This window comes from Nuphar pumila, chromosome 17 (assembly GCF_984573655.1).
Source record: "Nuphar pumila chromosome 17, dmNupPumi1.hap1.1, whole genome shotgun sequence".
In the NCBI taxonomy this organism is placed as follows: Eukaryota; Viridiplantae; Streptophyta; class Magnoliopsida; order Nymphaeales; family Nymphaeaceae; genus Nuphar; species Nuphar pumila.
This window is the reverse complement of record NC_143265.1, coordinates 83,737,538-83,753,256: the sequence shown is the minus strand read 5'-3', so window position 1 is coordinate 83,753,256 and position 15,719 is coordinate 83,737,538. Positions and strand designations below refer to the sequence as shown.

General features: G+C 42.0%; 1 protein-coding gene across 1 annotated transcript; it reads right to left on the bottom strand.

Annotated features, from left to right (window-relative positions):
• Window positions 1-1,758: 1,758 nt before the first annotated feature.
• Window positions 1,759-3,081, bottom strand: LOC149812563 (aspartyl protease AED3-like). The gene has a single exon (XM_089993082.1). It carries the CDS (start codon window positions 3,079-3,081, stop codon window positions 1,759-1,761), a length of 1,323 nt encoding a protein of 440 aa, XP_089849208.1.
• Window positions 3,082-15,719: the final 12,638 nt, after the last annotated feature.

The following is a 15,719-nucleotide window of genomic DNA, read 5'->3' as shown; positions in this document are numbered from 1 at the left end:
ATGTAAAGGGCCTCAGTTTTATTTTGGTTGTGGTGGATCGTTTCTCAAAGTATATCACCTTCATCCCAGCTTCTAAGGAGTGCTCTGCAGAGAAGACTGCAGAATTGTTCGTAAAACATGTGGTAAAGCATTGGAGTATACTAAAGAGCATTGTGAGTGATCGCGATGCTCGCTTCATGGGCAAGTTCTAGCGTGAAGTATTTTGGTTACTTGACTCTGATTTGCTGTTTTCAACAAGCTTCTATCCGTAGAGAGATGGGCAGACAGAGCACATCAATGAAATACTTGACCAGTACCATAGGTACTTTGTTAGTGCCAATCAAAAAAATTGGGTGAAACTCCTTGACGTGACACAATTTTGTTATAATCTGCAGAAGAACAAGTCTTCAGGACACAACCTGTTTGAGATAGCCACGGAGCAGCAACCACTGACCCCACACACTTGCCACAAAAGAAAAGATAAGGTCATTCTTCGCCTATCAGTTTGTTCACGACTGTTACAAGCAGAATGAGTTGGTGAAGGCATTATTATACAAGAGGACAAAGGAAACGAAGAAGTGGACGAACAAGCATCGTCGATCTACTGGGTTCCAAGTTGGAGACCAAGTGTCGGTGAAGTTATATTTAGGGCACACAAGCATCTTCCGCGGGCAACATCGTGGACTGCTCAAAAAGTATGAATAATCCTTCACCATCACAAAGAAGGTGGGTAAGCTGGAGTTGCCCTCAGATTTCAAGGTGCACCCGATGTTCCACATGTGCAACCTCAAGCGGTTTCATCCAAACGATAGAGATTCAGAACGTAGCATGCTACAACGCGTTCTCATCATGCAGAAGGCCCCGACAATAGCCGAAAAATACCTTAGTAAGATCCTTCGTCACAAAGTCAACTACTTGAGCGAAGCAAAGAAATATCTAGTGCAGTGAAAGAAAATAGCGGAGGTTGTATTTAAAATGAATAGTCGCTACATGGCTAAAGTCAGGGCTTACCATGAAACAAATGACACCAAAGACGATGTATGATTTGAAGAGAGCATATTTCTTTGCGACTTATATTTTAAAGTTGGCCTTAAAATGTGTTTTGTTTTTGTTAAGTTTGACTTAAACTGTTTGGTTCAAGTGAATCAATACAGTAACAATCCTCGGCAAAATTATGAATGAATTAAATGCATTGAGTTGTTCATCCTTATTGATTCTTCTTCCTCTATGCTCTCTAATTACAAGCTTTTGGCAAGCAAGCTGAAGTCTATCGAAGAAAATAGGTTTACGACGGGCCTCGTGTTCCAAATTTCAAAGCTTGAATAACGAGAAGTTGCCCATCATTTAAAAAAAAAAAAATCAAGCGTCGCCCAACATACTGTCACGTCTCTCGATAGAACGTGCATGAGTCACAACCAAGATCAACAGTCAACGTTCACAAGAAGAGAGAACCCAAAGAAGAAGATCAAACAGTTCACTTCAAAGAAACATGCAGAAAAATAAAACAACTGATTCCCCTCGCTCACAGAGACAACCACCAGGATTTCTCTTCACTTCAACATCCAATAGTTCCAAACTAACAAATTGGTAAACTGTCGAGGAGGGTTTGGCAAAATCGTTTATGGCTAAAAATGATCAAAGAAATAGTACACTACACCCCCAAGCGGGGCTCCGCAGGAACTGGTTGCGGTGTGTGTGTGTGCGGCGGCGCGGGCGGGCGGGCTAGCACTAGGACTAGGACTAGGACTAGGACTAGGACTAGGACTAGGACTTAGGAGGCTAGCTGCATTGCTCCGGAGCGAAGCCGAGTCGGGAGTTGGCGAGGTCGATGAGGACCCGCTGGTTCTGCTGCTGCAGGTTGGCGATGACGTTGATAACGGAGTCGACGTTGGAGGGCGCGGCCGCCATGGCCAGGCATGCCAGCGTCCCCGAACTGCTGTGTATCATCGCGTCCTCCATCCCCAACGTCACGTCCATCCCCTCCAAGTGCAGCGTCACGTTCGGCGCCGCAACCCCAGCCCCGGGCGACGAGAAGCACGTGTCGAACGCCCCCAGGCTCAACACGGGCCCCCTTAACCTCCTTCTGAACTCGTCTCGTATCGCTGCGTAAACCGGCGCCACGAACCGGGTTATCACCGTCCCAGAATCCACCACCGTTCCGGCCCCCGTGTTGGGGTCGAAGGCCGGGATCAGCGGCGCCGTCGCCACGAGCTTGTCGCCGACGCTGACCCCAGTGAGGTTCACGTAGTAGAGAGAGGGGCGGTGGGGGTTGGTCAGTAGCGGGGTGGTCCTCACCAGCTTGGGCTGGCCGACCGGACCGAGGCGGAGCGAACCGGAGAAGAAGTTGGACCGGAAGCTCGGGAGGCAGTAAGAGAAGGTGCCGTGGTAGAGCTGCCAGGTCTGCGATAGGAGGGAGAGAGGACCGCGGCCGAGCCCCAGGACGCCCTGCGGTGGGAGCGAGCTGCCGACGGCCGACCTCACTCCGCCGAAGGCGAAGCCAGGGATGATGTCGAGGGCCAGGCGGAGGGTGTCCTTGTACAGCATCGCCGAGAAGTTGGAGTTTCCAGCGTAGGTCTGGTTGAAGAAGCAGCCGGAGCCACCGGCGCAGTAGGCGGTGCTCCGGCGGGAGCATTCCGGGGAGCGGCAGCCGAGAGGCCGGAAGGTGGTCGAGCGGTTAGGGGAGAAGGCGGAGGAGGTCGGGGGGCAACCGGTGCAGCCGGCCGTGGGCACCCACGTCGCGTCGTTGCTGGTGTCTAGAACCATGAACATGAGCTGCCCCGGCGTTCCCAGCTTCACGCTGGCGACGTAGCTTCCGGCATTGGTGACGTGAAGCCCGGAAGCCACCGGAACGGACGTCCTCCGGCCGGTGATGGCTGCGAGGCGGGAGGCGTCGTTGGCGGCCATTTGAAGGACGGAGTCGAGGAGGGACGTGGAGGGTTTGGTGGTGGAGTAGAAGGGGGAGCATTTGGAGTTGATGTGTAGGAGGGTGAGGGTAGTTGAGCCATCGTTCGCTGGGGGAGTGGTGGCGCACGGGTTGGTGGCGGTGGCGGTGGAAAGGAGGTGGAGGAGGAGGACGAAGGATGTTAAAAATACGGCAGCCATGACAGGGCCGAGAGAAGCACCCGTCCGTCACCCGAAAGTAACATGTATATATAACAAAAATTAAAGGTCCTGTAATAAACATAACCAGGTCAGGTTTTTATGCAGCGACGCTGTATGCTGAGCATGCAGATCCGCTGCACTTGACGACTATCCATCTCAACATTTCACCCCATCTCGAGAAATGCCAAGATGGGTGGCTGTCAAGCAGATCGCTGCATATAATGTGAACACAAATTCTTTACCCTCCATCCTCAAAACAAATTCATTCATTAGTTCATTGTTAAAATGAAATGTTAAAAGTTGTTGAATGGATGTCGAGCGTTTTCCCGGTAATAGGATTGTGGAGTGCTGCATGTTAAAGTCGAAGTTGGTGTGTGGAGTCCTACAACCGGGTATTTTTTTTATGAAAACTAACATGTTTGGCTTTAGTGTATTCAAAGAACTTTTCGGGCGAATAGATTACGGGATCCTAAAATGCTCGGGATGGCTAGCTAGCGAGAAGGATTCATCTAATAACTAGCCTTAAAAGTAAATCTAGCGAACAATATTTCCTTATGTTTGTTCAATTGACATCTAGAGTGGCAATAAGGAACTTGGTTTCATCTAGTATCAAATCTTTGTGGATGTCGGGCCAAAAGACGAGCAGAGAAGAGAGCCATTTTGATCACGCCCTTCACTACTCTTTTTTTAACGATAAGCACTTCTCCGGAAGCAAAAGTTATCACCTTGAAATTGATCTATATATTTTGCAGTTAAGCTTCTAAAAGAAGGACATTTCATTAACATGGAAAAAGTTTGATTGCACCTCATGTGCCTGCACTTCTTTTCCTGAAATTTACAGCCTTTTAGTTGGCTAAAGGACAGTATTACGAATGAAACAGAATGTTATCGGGATGATAAAAATACTGCAAGCGGGATACTAAAATATTGCAATCACGACATTGAGTGAGACTAAACGAGTATTAAATGGCGATAATGTGGCATTATTGGAGGAGTCGCATTGAAAAAAATAAAAAAGTAAAAGTTTTCTTAGTGGTGTCAGTACGGTAGTAGCATAGCATTGGCTTAGCAGGGAATATGGCACCACCAAAATATACTTTGCTTTTCATCGTACGTCCTGAGGATTGAATGGGACTTTTAAATTCAGGTTTAATTGAACAAACAGAGCGCACCATAAACGATGAGAAACAGCCGTGCAATTGTTAATGACGAAAATGCCACTTCACAACCAAAGGCCATGTGCATGTCTTGTCATTGCTTCTTGTACGGCAAAAAATGCGTCTCAATTATTAGTTGGCTCGACCTGAGCTGGATTAAAGCCTCGTCACTTCCAATTCCAAAAGCTGCAGGTTCGCTCCACTTTCATTATCTCAAAGAGTTTGAATCCTTCTTTCTTCATTCAACACTTCAACTGAAAACCAACAAATAAATATATCCCAAGGGCTTGTATATTATGTCCTCAACTGAAAACGAAATTGGCAATCCTCTATGTCCCCAATGTGTAGCGCCTTTCTAGAATGGGGTCAATGCTTCAACTAAAGACCAAATTGGCAAACCTCCTAAGCAGAGTCAATTAATTAGATCAGCCTACACTTTTAGCAATAGGGGTCTCAAAGCCATTCGCATTGGTCTAGCCCAGTCCTGAACGTGCTTTATTTGTCACCATTACAAACAGACAATAGGTACTGGTGCAGTTCCGGAAAGGGAACATTGGGGAATCTACCATCATTGCCTGTGTGATAATGTCAGGGTGTGGGCTGGTGAACTTGTTTGTCGCATAGGGAAAGAAGAGGGGGCATGGTCACAGGCTTTAAGAGAGAGAGGTCACATGCATGTGAAGAGCTCGAAATTCGGTGAGTCTGTGCGCTCTTCTGGTGCAATGCAATCGGTGTGGGTTCCACCTCCCGCTTCCCCCCTATTGCTGGACCATAAAGTAAATGGCACATTGATGATTTTTCTACTAGGCATAAATCACAAACATTAGTATAAGTAAGCCATCTCATTGCTGTAGAGGTATAGACCATAGACTGTAGAGGTCATATGCTGTTATTGGACCATACCACCAGAGGAGAAACACAGATGCTGTCATATGCTGGGCTCGTTTGAAAGAGAAAAATTCTCACACAAAAAGAAAGTTTTGCTTACGAGAGTTCTTTATATGAAAAGTTTTTCAAAAAGAAAGTTTTAGACTTGTTTGTGTAGCATGAGAAAAACAGAATGAGAAAATATAAAAAAAAATGAGAGAGAGGAGGGTGGTGGTGAGACGGTGAAATGGTAGGTGGTGAGATAGGTGGTGGAGAGTGTAAAAATAAATTTATCTTGGTATAAAATATTTTTCCACCCTCCCATGGAAGAGGGTTTCTTTATCAAAAAGTATACTTTTTAGAAAAACTCTCTTCCTGGAAAAGTTTCTAGTTTTGGAAGGGTTCAAAAAATTGTATGGATTTTTCATTTTGCATCACTTTTCCTACGTCTTTCTCGTTTCCAAATGTCCCCTTAAAAGCACAAAAGGAGCGAGAATAAAGACTAACACACCTAAAGCTTGGCCCTTACTGGGCTTTTGGCCTGGCTAGGCCTGTGAGTGTATATATATATATATATATATATATATATATATATATATATATATATATATAATAAGCTTGGTCAGGCCCAATTAGGCCCAGGGGCCTAACGGTGGGCTGGGGTTTCCCCCAACAGGCTGGACCGAACCGGGCATTTGGCCAGGTTGCCCACCCTTACCTTAACCCTTAATATCAGCTGTTAAAAAGTTTGAGAACTATCCGGTAAAATCTTCCATTAACTTGAAATTCATTCATCTTAACCTCCTCAGTCTTAGAGTTTATTCCTGTACAAACGTCTAGCAACGCTGCTGAGAATAGGAAATTCATCATTACACCTACAAATACAGGCCGTGGAATGGTTTGATAAGTCTATCGCTGGCTTGTGGTGTTTCTAAGGTTGCTAGATATTTTTCTTTTTGACAAATCTTAAATGAGGTTTCACATGATCAGGAATTAGGGTCTCCTCAAGTCTCAACCCCATAATGAGGCAGAAGGAGAGCCATCATTTGATTTGAGCACATATCTGTTTTCAGACAAGAACAAAAGGGAGGGAAACAGCGTAAATACCTTTCTTATTTTTGGAGAGTCAAGTCCGGCTGACTTTACTGTCATGGCCCGTCCAATTCTTAATATGCCAACAGCTCAGGTCAGGTCCTGTTCAGGTTTGCGTTCTTGCAAACGAGATTTGTGGGTTTTTATGAGGTCATACCATACATAAGACCTTTTGGGATCACATCCGAAGCTAGCCGCCCCTTTTTCTTCATTTTTTTTTCACTTTTTCTATGATAGACAAGAATGATTATCCTCTGTCGGCTTCTCGCACGAGATTGTTCATCCTGCTTAATGTCTTTAAGCATCTACTTACAGAGTCATTAGAATACTAGAACTAAAAGTATGAGACTTAATGTGTGAACCACAATTTTCATGGATTGTGATTTTGGTTTTACAAGAACTGGCTCTTGAATCATCAGATTTTGGTGCATAAACAAGATTTTTTTAAAGCTTTAAAATCAATGGTTCATAATCTTCATAAATATTCAAGCATTCAAAAATCATATTTTTCATAAAAAATACAAGATCCAATGGTTGGTTCCTAGCAAATTCACCGTGCCAAGCACGTCCATATCGTTGGATTTGCAAAACAGTCTTGAAGCTGTCATGTTACGTCATATCAAAGTTTTTATTGGACAACATTAGTTTGTCGAAACTGGTTTAATATCGACACTCGATTGGTAAAAAGGAAATTTTGTTTTGGCAACTTTATGCTGCCGAGGGAAATTCTGCAGCAATTACTTGCTGCTAACACCATGACATCAGCCAACTCACAGCACGTTGTAACCAACATGCTGCTGTACTGGTAGAGCAACAAATGACTGAGCTGCCGACTTACGCTATGATTGTCGATCTGGTCCAGAATTGTCCAGAATTACTGGGCTATGACCATTCATGTTATGCAATTTGGTTTATGAATCGGTGCATGGGCTGATCTTACTGGTTTATACATATACTTTTTCCTTTAAAATGTTTAGGTTTGCTTACAGTGAGCATAGTGTTGTTTCACACCAAAACTACAGAATAACAGGCACATGAGGTTCTAGCCAGGTCTGTTGATTCCCATGAGTTGGTGGATCTGGACAGACCTGCCAATTTCTTCATCATGACAGATCCGGTCTAGATTTGCCAAGGTTGCAGTGATTGTTGGATGTTTCCTTTTATCATATGCTTAAATTGCTTGTTGGCCAGAAAATGTATGATTTGAATTTGCTTGTAGACAACACGTTAACTGTGTTTCAAGAATGAGGTTGTTATACTGGCTCCAAACATATGATGATGCACTTATTGACATATGGACATGTGTCTTTCCGCGAGGCGGATACTTGGAAAAAAACTTGCCAAATCGGCTATATCGAATTAATTAACCGATACAGGTACTTAGGCTCTTAGCTTGTGCTATGGCAATAAAATGATGAAAACTTAATTATAAATGTTGTGTGCTTGACTAGTTTAAAGGCACCAGAGTACTTTGAGTGGGTTTATGAAATCAATATTACAAAGGATTGAGATTGTTTTATGAATCTTGGTAAAATGACTAGGGTTGGGATCTACTGCTATGGTAGTAGAAGGAAGTTGGGAAATGTCCTGAACTTCGAGAAAATGATTAACTAATGAAACCAGTTTTTGAGGCTTACCTTTGAGAGGGTAGGTGGTACAAAACTTCCAGGACTTGTGTTGTGTTTCGAGTGTGAAGCGGCTCGTTGGTCCCTGTCCTCATAGTTAGGGACCATGACTACCTATGTGTCCTAGGTGGTAGTTTCATGTCTTCTGCAGAAGTTAGGGATGCATCCTGTTTTGAGTTGAGCCCTTGGGAGATTCTCTCGGCTATTGGTCGCTCCCTTGGGGATTCAGTCTCAGCTAGAATGTTCGGGTTAATAAAATACTCTTGAATAATATACCCCCGAACGTTCTCTTCTGAGATGATCACCTGTGCCCGTGTGTACCCGCGAGGTAAGATAATTTAAACACAATTTAGTGCAGTTAGGTATCATAGGGAGTGAAAATACTGGAGTGTATAACTTAATTCAATGACATTTTTCAGCCAGAGTTAATTTCAGAAATCATGTTTAACAGTTATTGGTTTATAATAACTTAGGTATCCAAAAACCAACATTTGCTGATGTCAGCACCTGGATATTAAGGGATTCACATCTGGTGACAGACAAGAATATACAAGAACCCATGAAGAATATCAAAGAAGATAACTTTAATGCAAAAGGGATAACAATATAAAGGAAAACTTTAGAAACAAAGAAAACTTGAGGGGAAAGTAAAGAAAAGGTAACGTCTATTCAGGTCTGATAAAACAGAACCAAAAGTATTGATTCAAACCTAAACATATAATAGAACCACCCATTCTTGACAGCCAAGATCCCCAAGACAAACTATTTGTGGGGGGGGGGGGGGGGGGGGGGTATAGTAACCGACTCCATAGGCTTTCACGGCAACCTGACATCCTACAACTCAATTTCTTAACATAGGATCAACATTAACAGGGAAAACCCAAAATCTACACTAGAGTGTCGTAGCTGTCGAGTTTCCCAAATTGGTGGATTTGGGATTTTCGTGCAAACCCAATTGTACAGTCAAGAAACCCCCTTATTTCACACATACTGAAACCCCCAAATCAACAATTTGGGGTTCCAGGATTAGGGGTTCATCGAAATTTCCATTCCGGTAACCTGAGATTTCCGGCACCGACACCCCCTCCCTGCAGATTAACTGGTTTGGGGTTCCGACATCCCATCCCCATACGAGCCACGATAGACCTACAAGAAAAGCATACAGAAACCCTACCTGTTCCGGCGATTGAAGGAGGAGAGGGCGGTAGTGAGAAGGCATCGATTCCATGCTTGTTGTGAGAAGGAGGTCGGCGGCGATGGCGGCAGCAGCAACAGCTCTGCCGACGTGCGCAAAAACACCAGAGAGGAAAAAAGAGAGATGAGAGGCGATCAACAGAGTAGAAGGAAGGCGAGATCCCCCCCCCCCTCTCTTGATTTTTGCAAGAATCGTGCCCTAGGCATGATTCTTGTTTACAGGACTTTATAAAATCGCACACGGGTCCGGCTCCTGCGACCCACGACGTTGGATCCACTATCAAAGTGGATTCGGGTCCCAAGCAAGAGGCGAATCCGGGTCAGTAATAAGTTATGGATCCACTCTAATGTGGATCCGAGTTGGCAGCCATTTGACAGATCCACATGGATCCACCTGAATTCGGGTAATGGATTCATAAATTGGATATGGTTGGCTCCAATATGGATCCAAACCCCATTTACCCAAATCTTTTATTATATTACTTTTTAATTATTTATTGATCAAACATTACTATTACGTATATATTTTTAATACTCATATTTATATTTCTTTTTTGGATCCGGGTAACGGATCTTGGGCCCAATATGTATAATATCACTCAAATTTTATGGGTATTACATCCTTTCCCCCTAAAAAGAATTTCGTCCTCGAAATTGCCTGTAAAAGTTTTACTCGAAAAGATTAGGGTACTTCTCTCGTATATTAGCTTCAGGCTCCCACATGCTTTCATCGATGCCATAATGTTGCCATCTCACCTTGACGAAAGGAATGGTCTTAGATCGTAAGACCCGTTCATTTTTGATCTAATATTTTCACAGGTTTTTCTTCCAAATTCTCAAATGGTCCCATGTATCTGGGCTTAACTCTCCCCCCTAAAAAGAATTTCGTCCTCGAAATTCCATTGTAGTATTCCCATAGAGATCGTATCTGAGGAGATTGATATCGACAAGGATGCACGTATGTGTGCGAGCTCTCAACATATATTCCAACATATAAGGATCAAGACAAAACACAATGTGTTTCTATAAGAAGTTTGGAGCTAAAAGTTGGTCTAAACAAAAATTCATACTGATTTCTTTGATAGCAAAATTTGTACTAAATCACATCGTTATTTGTTGTTCTCGTTATTTCTAAGTTTCCTTGTCCTTAATAACCTCCACATATTCCTATTTCTCAAAATGACCTCATCTTTTCATAGAAGACCCCAACATAACCTCAAACCAAGGGCTAGAATCTCTCACGGAGTGGCCCTTCTATCCACAAACGACACCAACATGTCATTATTCAAGATTTAAAATCAATAATGATCATATTCTGTTACAACTAAAAGCCAAATCTATTGATTCATGACAAGCTATCTCCATCAATCTTAAAAAATCCTCACAATTTACTCTGACTCTTTATTAATTAAAGATTAACAAGATCCGTGTCGGGTCACCAGGTCTGGAAAATGTACAATCTCACACGGAATTACCGCTCTAGAGAGTATACCGGGTCTTGGACAATACACTTCCTCACAGATAATCCTCTGCAGAAAAGGATCCTCAACAGGTGCCAAAATAGTGATACATACAATTGACCGCTTTCAAGGTTGATAGCCACCAATATTCGCACACATAAGTCATAAAATCACACATTTACCCAATAAGGTTTCATGAATCATAGTTCCTTATTGAACTCAAACATATATCCCATGCTTTCAAAATTTCAAATCACATGGCATTTCAATCATATCATACTAAAGCATATTATCCTATGCATCATATCATTGTCACCCAAAACATTGCATTTTCTAAATTTAACCTCAAAGCATGCTTAACCAAAACATGAGTCTTATATAATGTGATCTTGTATATATCAAGAATCAACTAAACCTCAAGATACGTAACTTCTACGTAGTTCGAGTTATGCACACGACTCAAATCATATGTATCTAAGACATTTAGATCGTTTTATCATTTAATGAGCATTGATAATTCTTACATCACATCACATTCGATTATTTCAACGTGAAACACACACACATATCTACTAAGAAATTTAGTCGGATATCCATCATACATGCATCCATTATGCTATTCAAGTATGCTAGATACGTTCAGACAATCATAATAAAATCATCTACAAAGAAAAGATGTATGAATGATACATCAATCACCTAGTAGGTCGATACTAATGATTTGTAGGCGTGAATTTACCTATATGCTAATATGGGCATTACAATAAAAAGAAGTAATATAACCAATAACGAAACAAAATAAATTATACTCACAAAGCGATTGCAGGGTGTGGCACTACTGTGATCTTGATTTAATGTTCCCAAGCTCTGATACCATTTGTAACGCCCCGAAATTTTAACCCAGATTTATGTGATTTTTTTTCATAACAGCGTAAAGAATAACCAATATAGGGTTAAGCATTTCGGAACATTACATTTGAGAGAAAACTCAACACATTTATTTCATTTCATTATGATATGAACATTTAAATTACCATAAACCCAAGGAATCACTGGAACAATAAATCAACAATCTCGATCCAATGCCTCATCCTGCAACCGCTCAATAGTCTACTCGTTTACTTGAAAAGGGTAAAGATTATAGGAATTAAACTACCACGTCTAAGTAGGACAACTGTAACTTTTAAAGAGGTATATCATGAATCTAGCATGTGAAGTGGGTGTCAAAGGTGATTCTCAACATGTCTAAACAAGTAAGCAGTTTATGTCATAGAAACCAACATTCATATACATGAGCATGTAAATAGTTATCCAACAACCATAATTGAGCAGGTAAAGCATCGTGTGCAACATTAATAAGCAAGTAAATGTGTATTGCAACAGTCATAACAATAACATGTACAACTCTCAGATAATTCTTCAACTACCTCATATCTACACATTTCACAATTTTATATTGTCACAAGCTCAGAATATAAAGCATGTTAAAGAACATAAACATATCTCTTCAGTATTTTCACTCCCCGTGATACCTAACTGTACTAAATTGTGTTTAAATTATCTTACCTCGCGGGTACACATGAGCACAAATGACCATCTCAGAAGAGAACGTTCGGGGGTATATTATTCAAGAGTATTTTATTAACCCGAACATTCTAACTGAGACTGAATCCCCAAGGGAGCGACCAATAGCCGAGAGAATCTCCCAAGGGCTCAACTCAAAACAGGATGCATCCCTAACTTCTGCAGAAGACATGAAACTACCACCTAGGACACATAGGTAGTCATGGTCCCTAACTATGAGGACAGGGACCAACGAGCCGCTTCACACTCGAAACACAACACAAGTCCTGGAAGTTTTGTACCACCTACCCTCTCAAAGGTAAGCCTCAAAAACTGGTTTCATTAGTTAATCATTTTCTCGAAGTTCAGGACATTTCCCAACTTCCTTCTACTACCATAGCAGTAGATCCCAACCCTAGTCATTTTACCAAGGTTCATAAAACAGTCTCAATCCTTTGTAATATTGATTTCATAAACTAGTCAAGCACACAACATTTATAATTAAGTTTTCATCATTTTATTGCCATAGCACAAGCTAAGAGCCTAAGTACCTGTATCGGTTAATTAATTCGATATAGCCGATTTGGCAAGTTTTTTTCCAAGTATCCGCCTCGCGGAAAGGCACATGTCCATATGTCAATAAGTGCATCATCATATGTTTGGAGCCAGTATAACAACCTCATTCTTGAAACACAGTTAACATGTTGTCTACAAGCAAATTCAAATCATACATTTTCTGACCACCAAGCAATTTAAGCATATGATAAAAGGAAACATCCAACAACCACTGCAACCTTGGCAAATCTAGACCGGATCTGTCATGATGAAGAAATTGGCAGGTCTGTCGAGATCCACCAACTCATGGGAATCTGCAGACCTGACTAGAACCTCATGTGCCTGTTATTTCGTAGTTTTGGTCTGAAACAACACTATGCTTACTGTAAGCAAACCTAAACATTTTTAAGGAAAAAGCATATGTATATACCAGTAAGATCAGCCCATGCACCGATTGAGAAACCAAATTGCATAACATGGGTTCTAACTACTGACTTTCAGCTGGTCATAGCCCAGTAATTCTAAACAATTCTGGACCAGATCGACAATCATAGCGTAAGTCGGCAGCTCAGTCATTTGTTGCTCTACCAGTACAGCAGCATGTTGGTGACAATGTGCTGTGAGTTGGCTGATGTCATGGTGTTAGCAGCAAGTAATTGCTGCAGAATTTCCCAGCAAGAGACTGCTGACAGCAGCTAGAATGCATAACAAAATCGGCAGCATAAAGTTGCCAAAACAAAATTTCCTTTTTACCAATCGAGTGTCGATATTAAACCAGTTTCGACAAACTAACATTGTTCAATAAAAACTTTGATATGACGTAACATGACAGCTTCAGACATCACATTATCATGAACCTAGATTGTTCTTGAAAGAGATAATCTATTGAACAATATTAAAACACAATCAATACGATAGTTCTTGAAAATACATTCATCATGACATCTCTTGAATCACAACCGCATTCAATATGACAACTCTTATAAAAAAAAACAAATATCATTTGCTGACAGTTTTGCAGATATAATTGTTTCCAGAAAATGTTTTTTTAATAGTCATAGACTTTCTACACATGTATAACTTAATTCGATGACATTTTTCAGCCACAGTTAATTTCAGAAATCATGTTTAACAGTTATTGGTTTATAATAACTTAGGTATCCAGAAACCAACAGCTGCTGATGTCAGCACCTGGATATTAAGGGATTCACATTTGGTGACGGACAAGAATATACAAGAACCCATGAAGAATATCAAAGAAGATAACTTTAATGCAAAAGGGATAACAATATAAAGGAAAACTTTAGAAACAAAAAAAACTTGAGGGGAAAGTAAAGAAAAGGTAACGTCCATTCAGGTCTGATAACAGAACAACAAAGTATTGATTCAAACCTAAACATATAATAGAACCACCCATTCTTGACAGCCAAGATCCCCAAGACAAACTATTTGGGGGGGGGGGGGGGGGGGGGGTGTTATAGTAACCGACCCCATAGGGTTTCACGACAACCTGACAGCCCACAACTCAATTTCTTAACAGAGAATAAACATTAACAGGGAAAACCCAAAATCTACACTAGAGTGTCGTAGCTTGCGAGTTTCCCAAATTGGTGGATTTGGGATTTTCGTGCAAACCCAATCGTACAGTCAAGAAACCCGCTTATTTTACACATACCGAAACCCCCAAATCAACAATTTGGGGTTCCGGGATTAGGGGTTCATCGGAATTTCCATTCCGGTAACCTGAGATTTCCGGCACCGACACCCCCTCCCTGCGGATTAACTGGTTTGGGGTTCCGACATCCCATCCCCATACGAGCCACGATAGACATACAAGAAAAGCATACGAAAACCCTATGTGTTCCGGCGATTGAAGGAGGAGAGGGCGGCAGTGAGAAGGCATCAATTCCTTGCTTGCTGTGAGAAGGAGGTCGTCGGCGATGGCGGCAGCAACAACAGCTCTGCCGACGTGCGCAAAAACACCAGAGAGGGAAAAAGAGAGATGAGAGGCGATCAACAGAGAGGAGAGAGAGTAGAAGGAAGACGAGATCCCCCCCCCCTTTTAACGAGGCAATCCCTCCTCCCCTCCAGAAGAGATGGAGGGAGTCGGTTACGCCTTTCGTAACCCCCCTCCCTCCCCCTCTCTTGAATTTTGCAAGAATCGTGCCCTAGGCATGATTCTTGTTTACAGGACTTTATAAAATCGCACACAGGTCCTGCAACCCACGACGTTGGATCCACTATCAAAGTGGATCCAGGTCCCAAGCAAGAGGCGAATCCGGGTCAGTAATAAGTTATGGATCCACTCTAATGTGGATCCGAGTTGGCAGCCATTTGACAGATCCACATGGATCCACCTGAATTCGAGTAATGGATCCATAAATTGGATCTTGTTGGCTCCAAATGGATCCAAACCCCATTTACCCAATTCTTTTATTATATTACTTTTTAATTATTTATTTATTAAACATTACTATTACGAATATATTTTTAATACTCATATTTATATTTCTTTTTTGGATCCAGGTAACGGATCCTGGGCCCAATATGTATAACATCACTCAAATTTTACGGGTATTACAGCAGTCATCATGCGCCTCGTTTCAGTTCTCTTTCCCTTTCTCTGTTCCCAATGAAGCTGATGACGTGGAACATTGGAGGGCTTGGTCGTTGGTGGGCCCGCCAGCAGATTTTGGACGTGTTGCACAACCAAAAAATAGACATCGCCCTCCTACTGGAAACTAGATTTTGCAGATTCACTATACAAAAAGCTAGATTTAATTCTAACTGCATTGCTAGAGATCTCGCTAAATTAGCTAAGGGGGTATCACTAAGTCATGGAAAGATCACCCCCCGATTGGTTCCCCGACAGGGGTGATATACAACAGGCACTGTAAGTAGCTTCTAATTCAAAATTAATGAAATCTGGCAGTGGTCTGCTTAACCCCAGCTTGCCTTTCCAAAAAAAAAAAACTATTGAAATTGGTGCCCTAAATCAGAGTCAAATGAGAACAGAGAACTCTCCAGAGATTGAACCAATGCCTCGTAACCGTGCAACATTTATGCAATTTAGTCTTGTTCACCCGACAGAGTAACGGTAAATCTTTGAAAAAAAAGGTTGGGGG

Bases quoted from the DNA above. Each gene is read 5' to 3' on its own strand.
- LOC149812563 (XM_089993082.1), bottom strand. From the start codon at position 3,081: ATGGCTGCCGTATTTTTAACATCCTTCGTCCTCCTCCTCCACCTCCTT.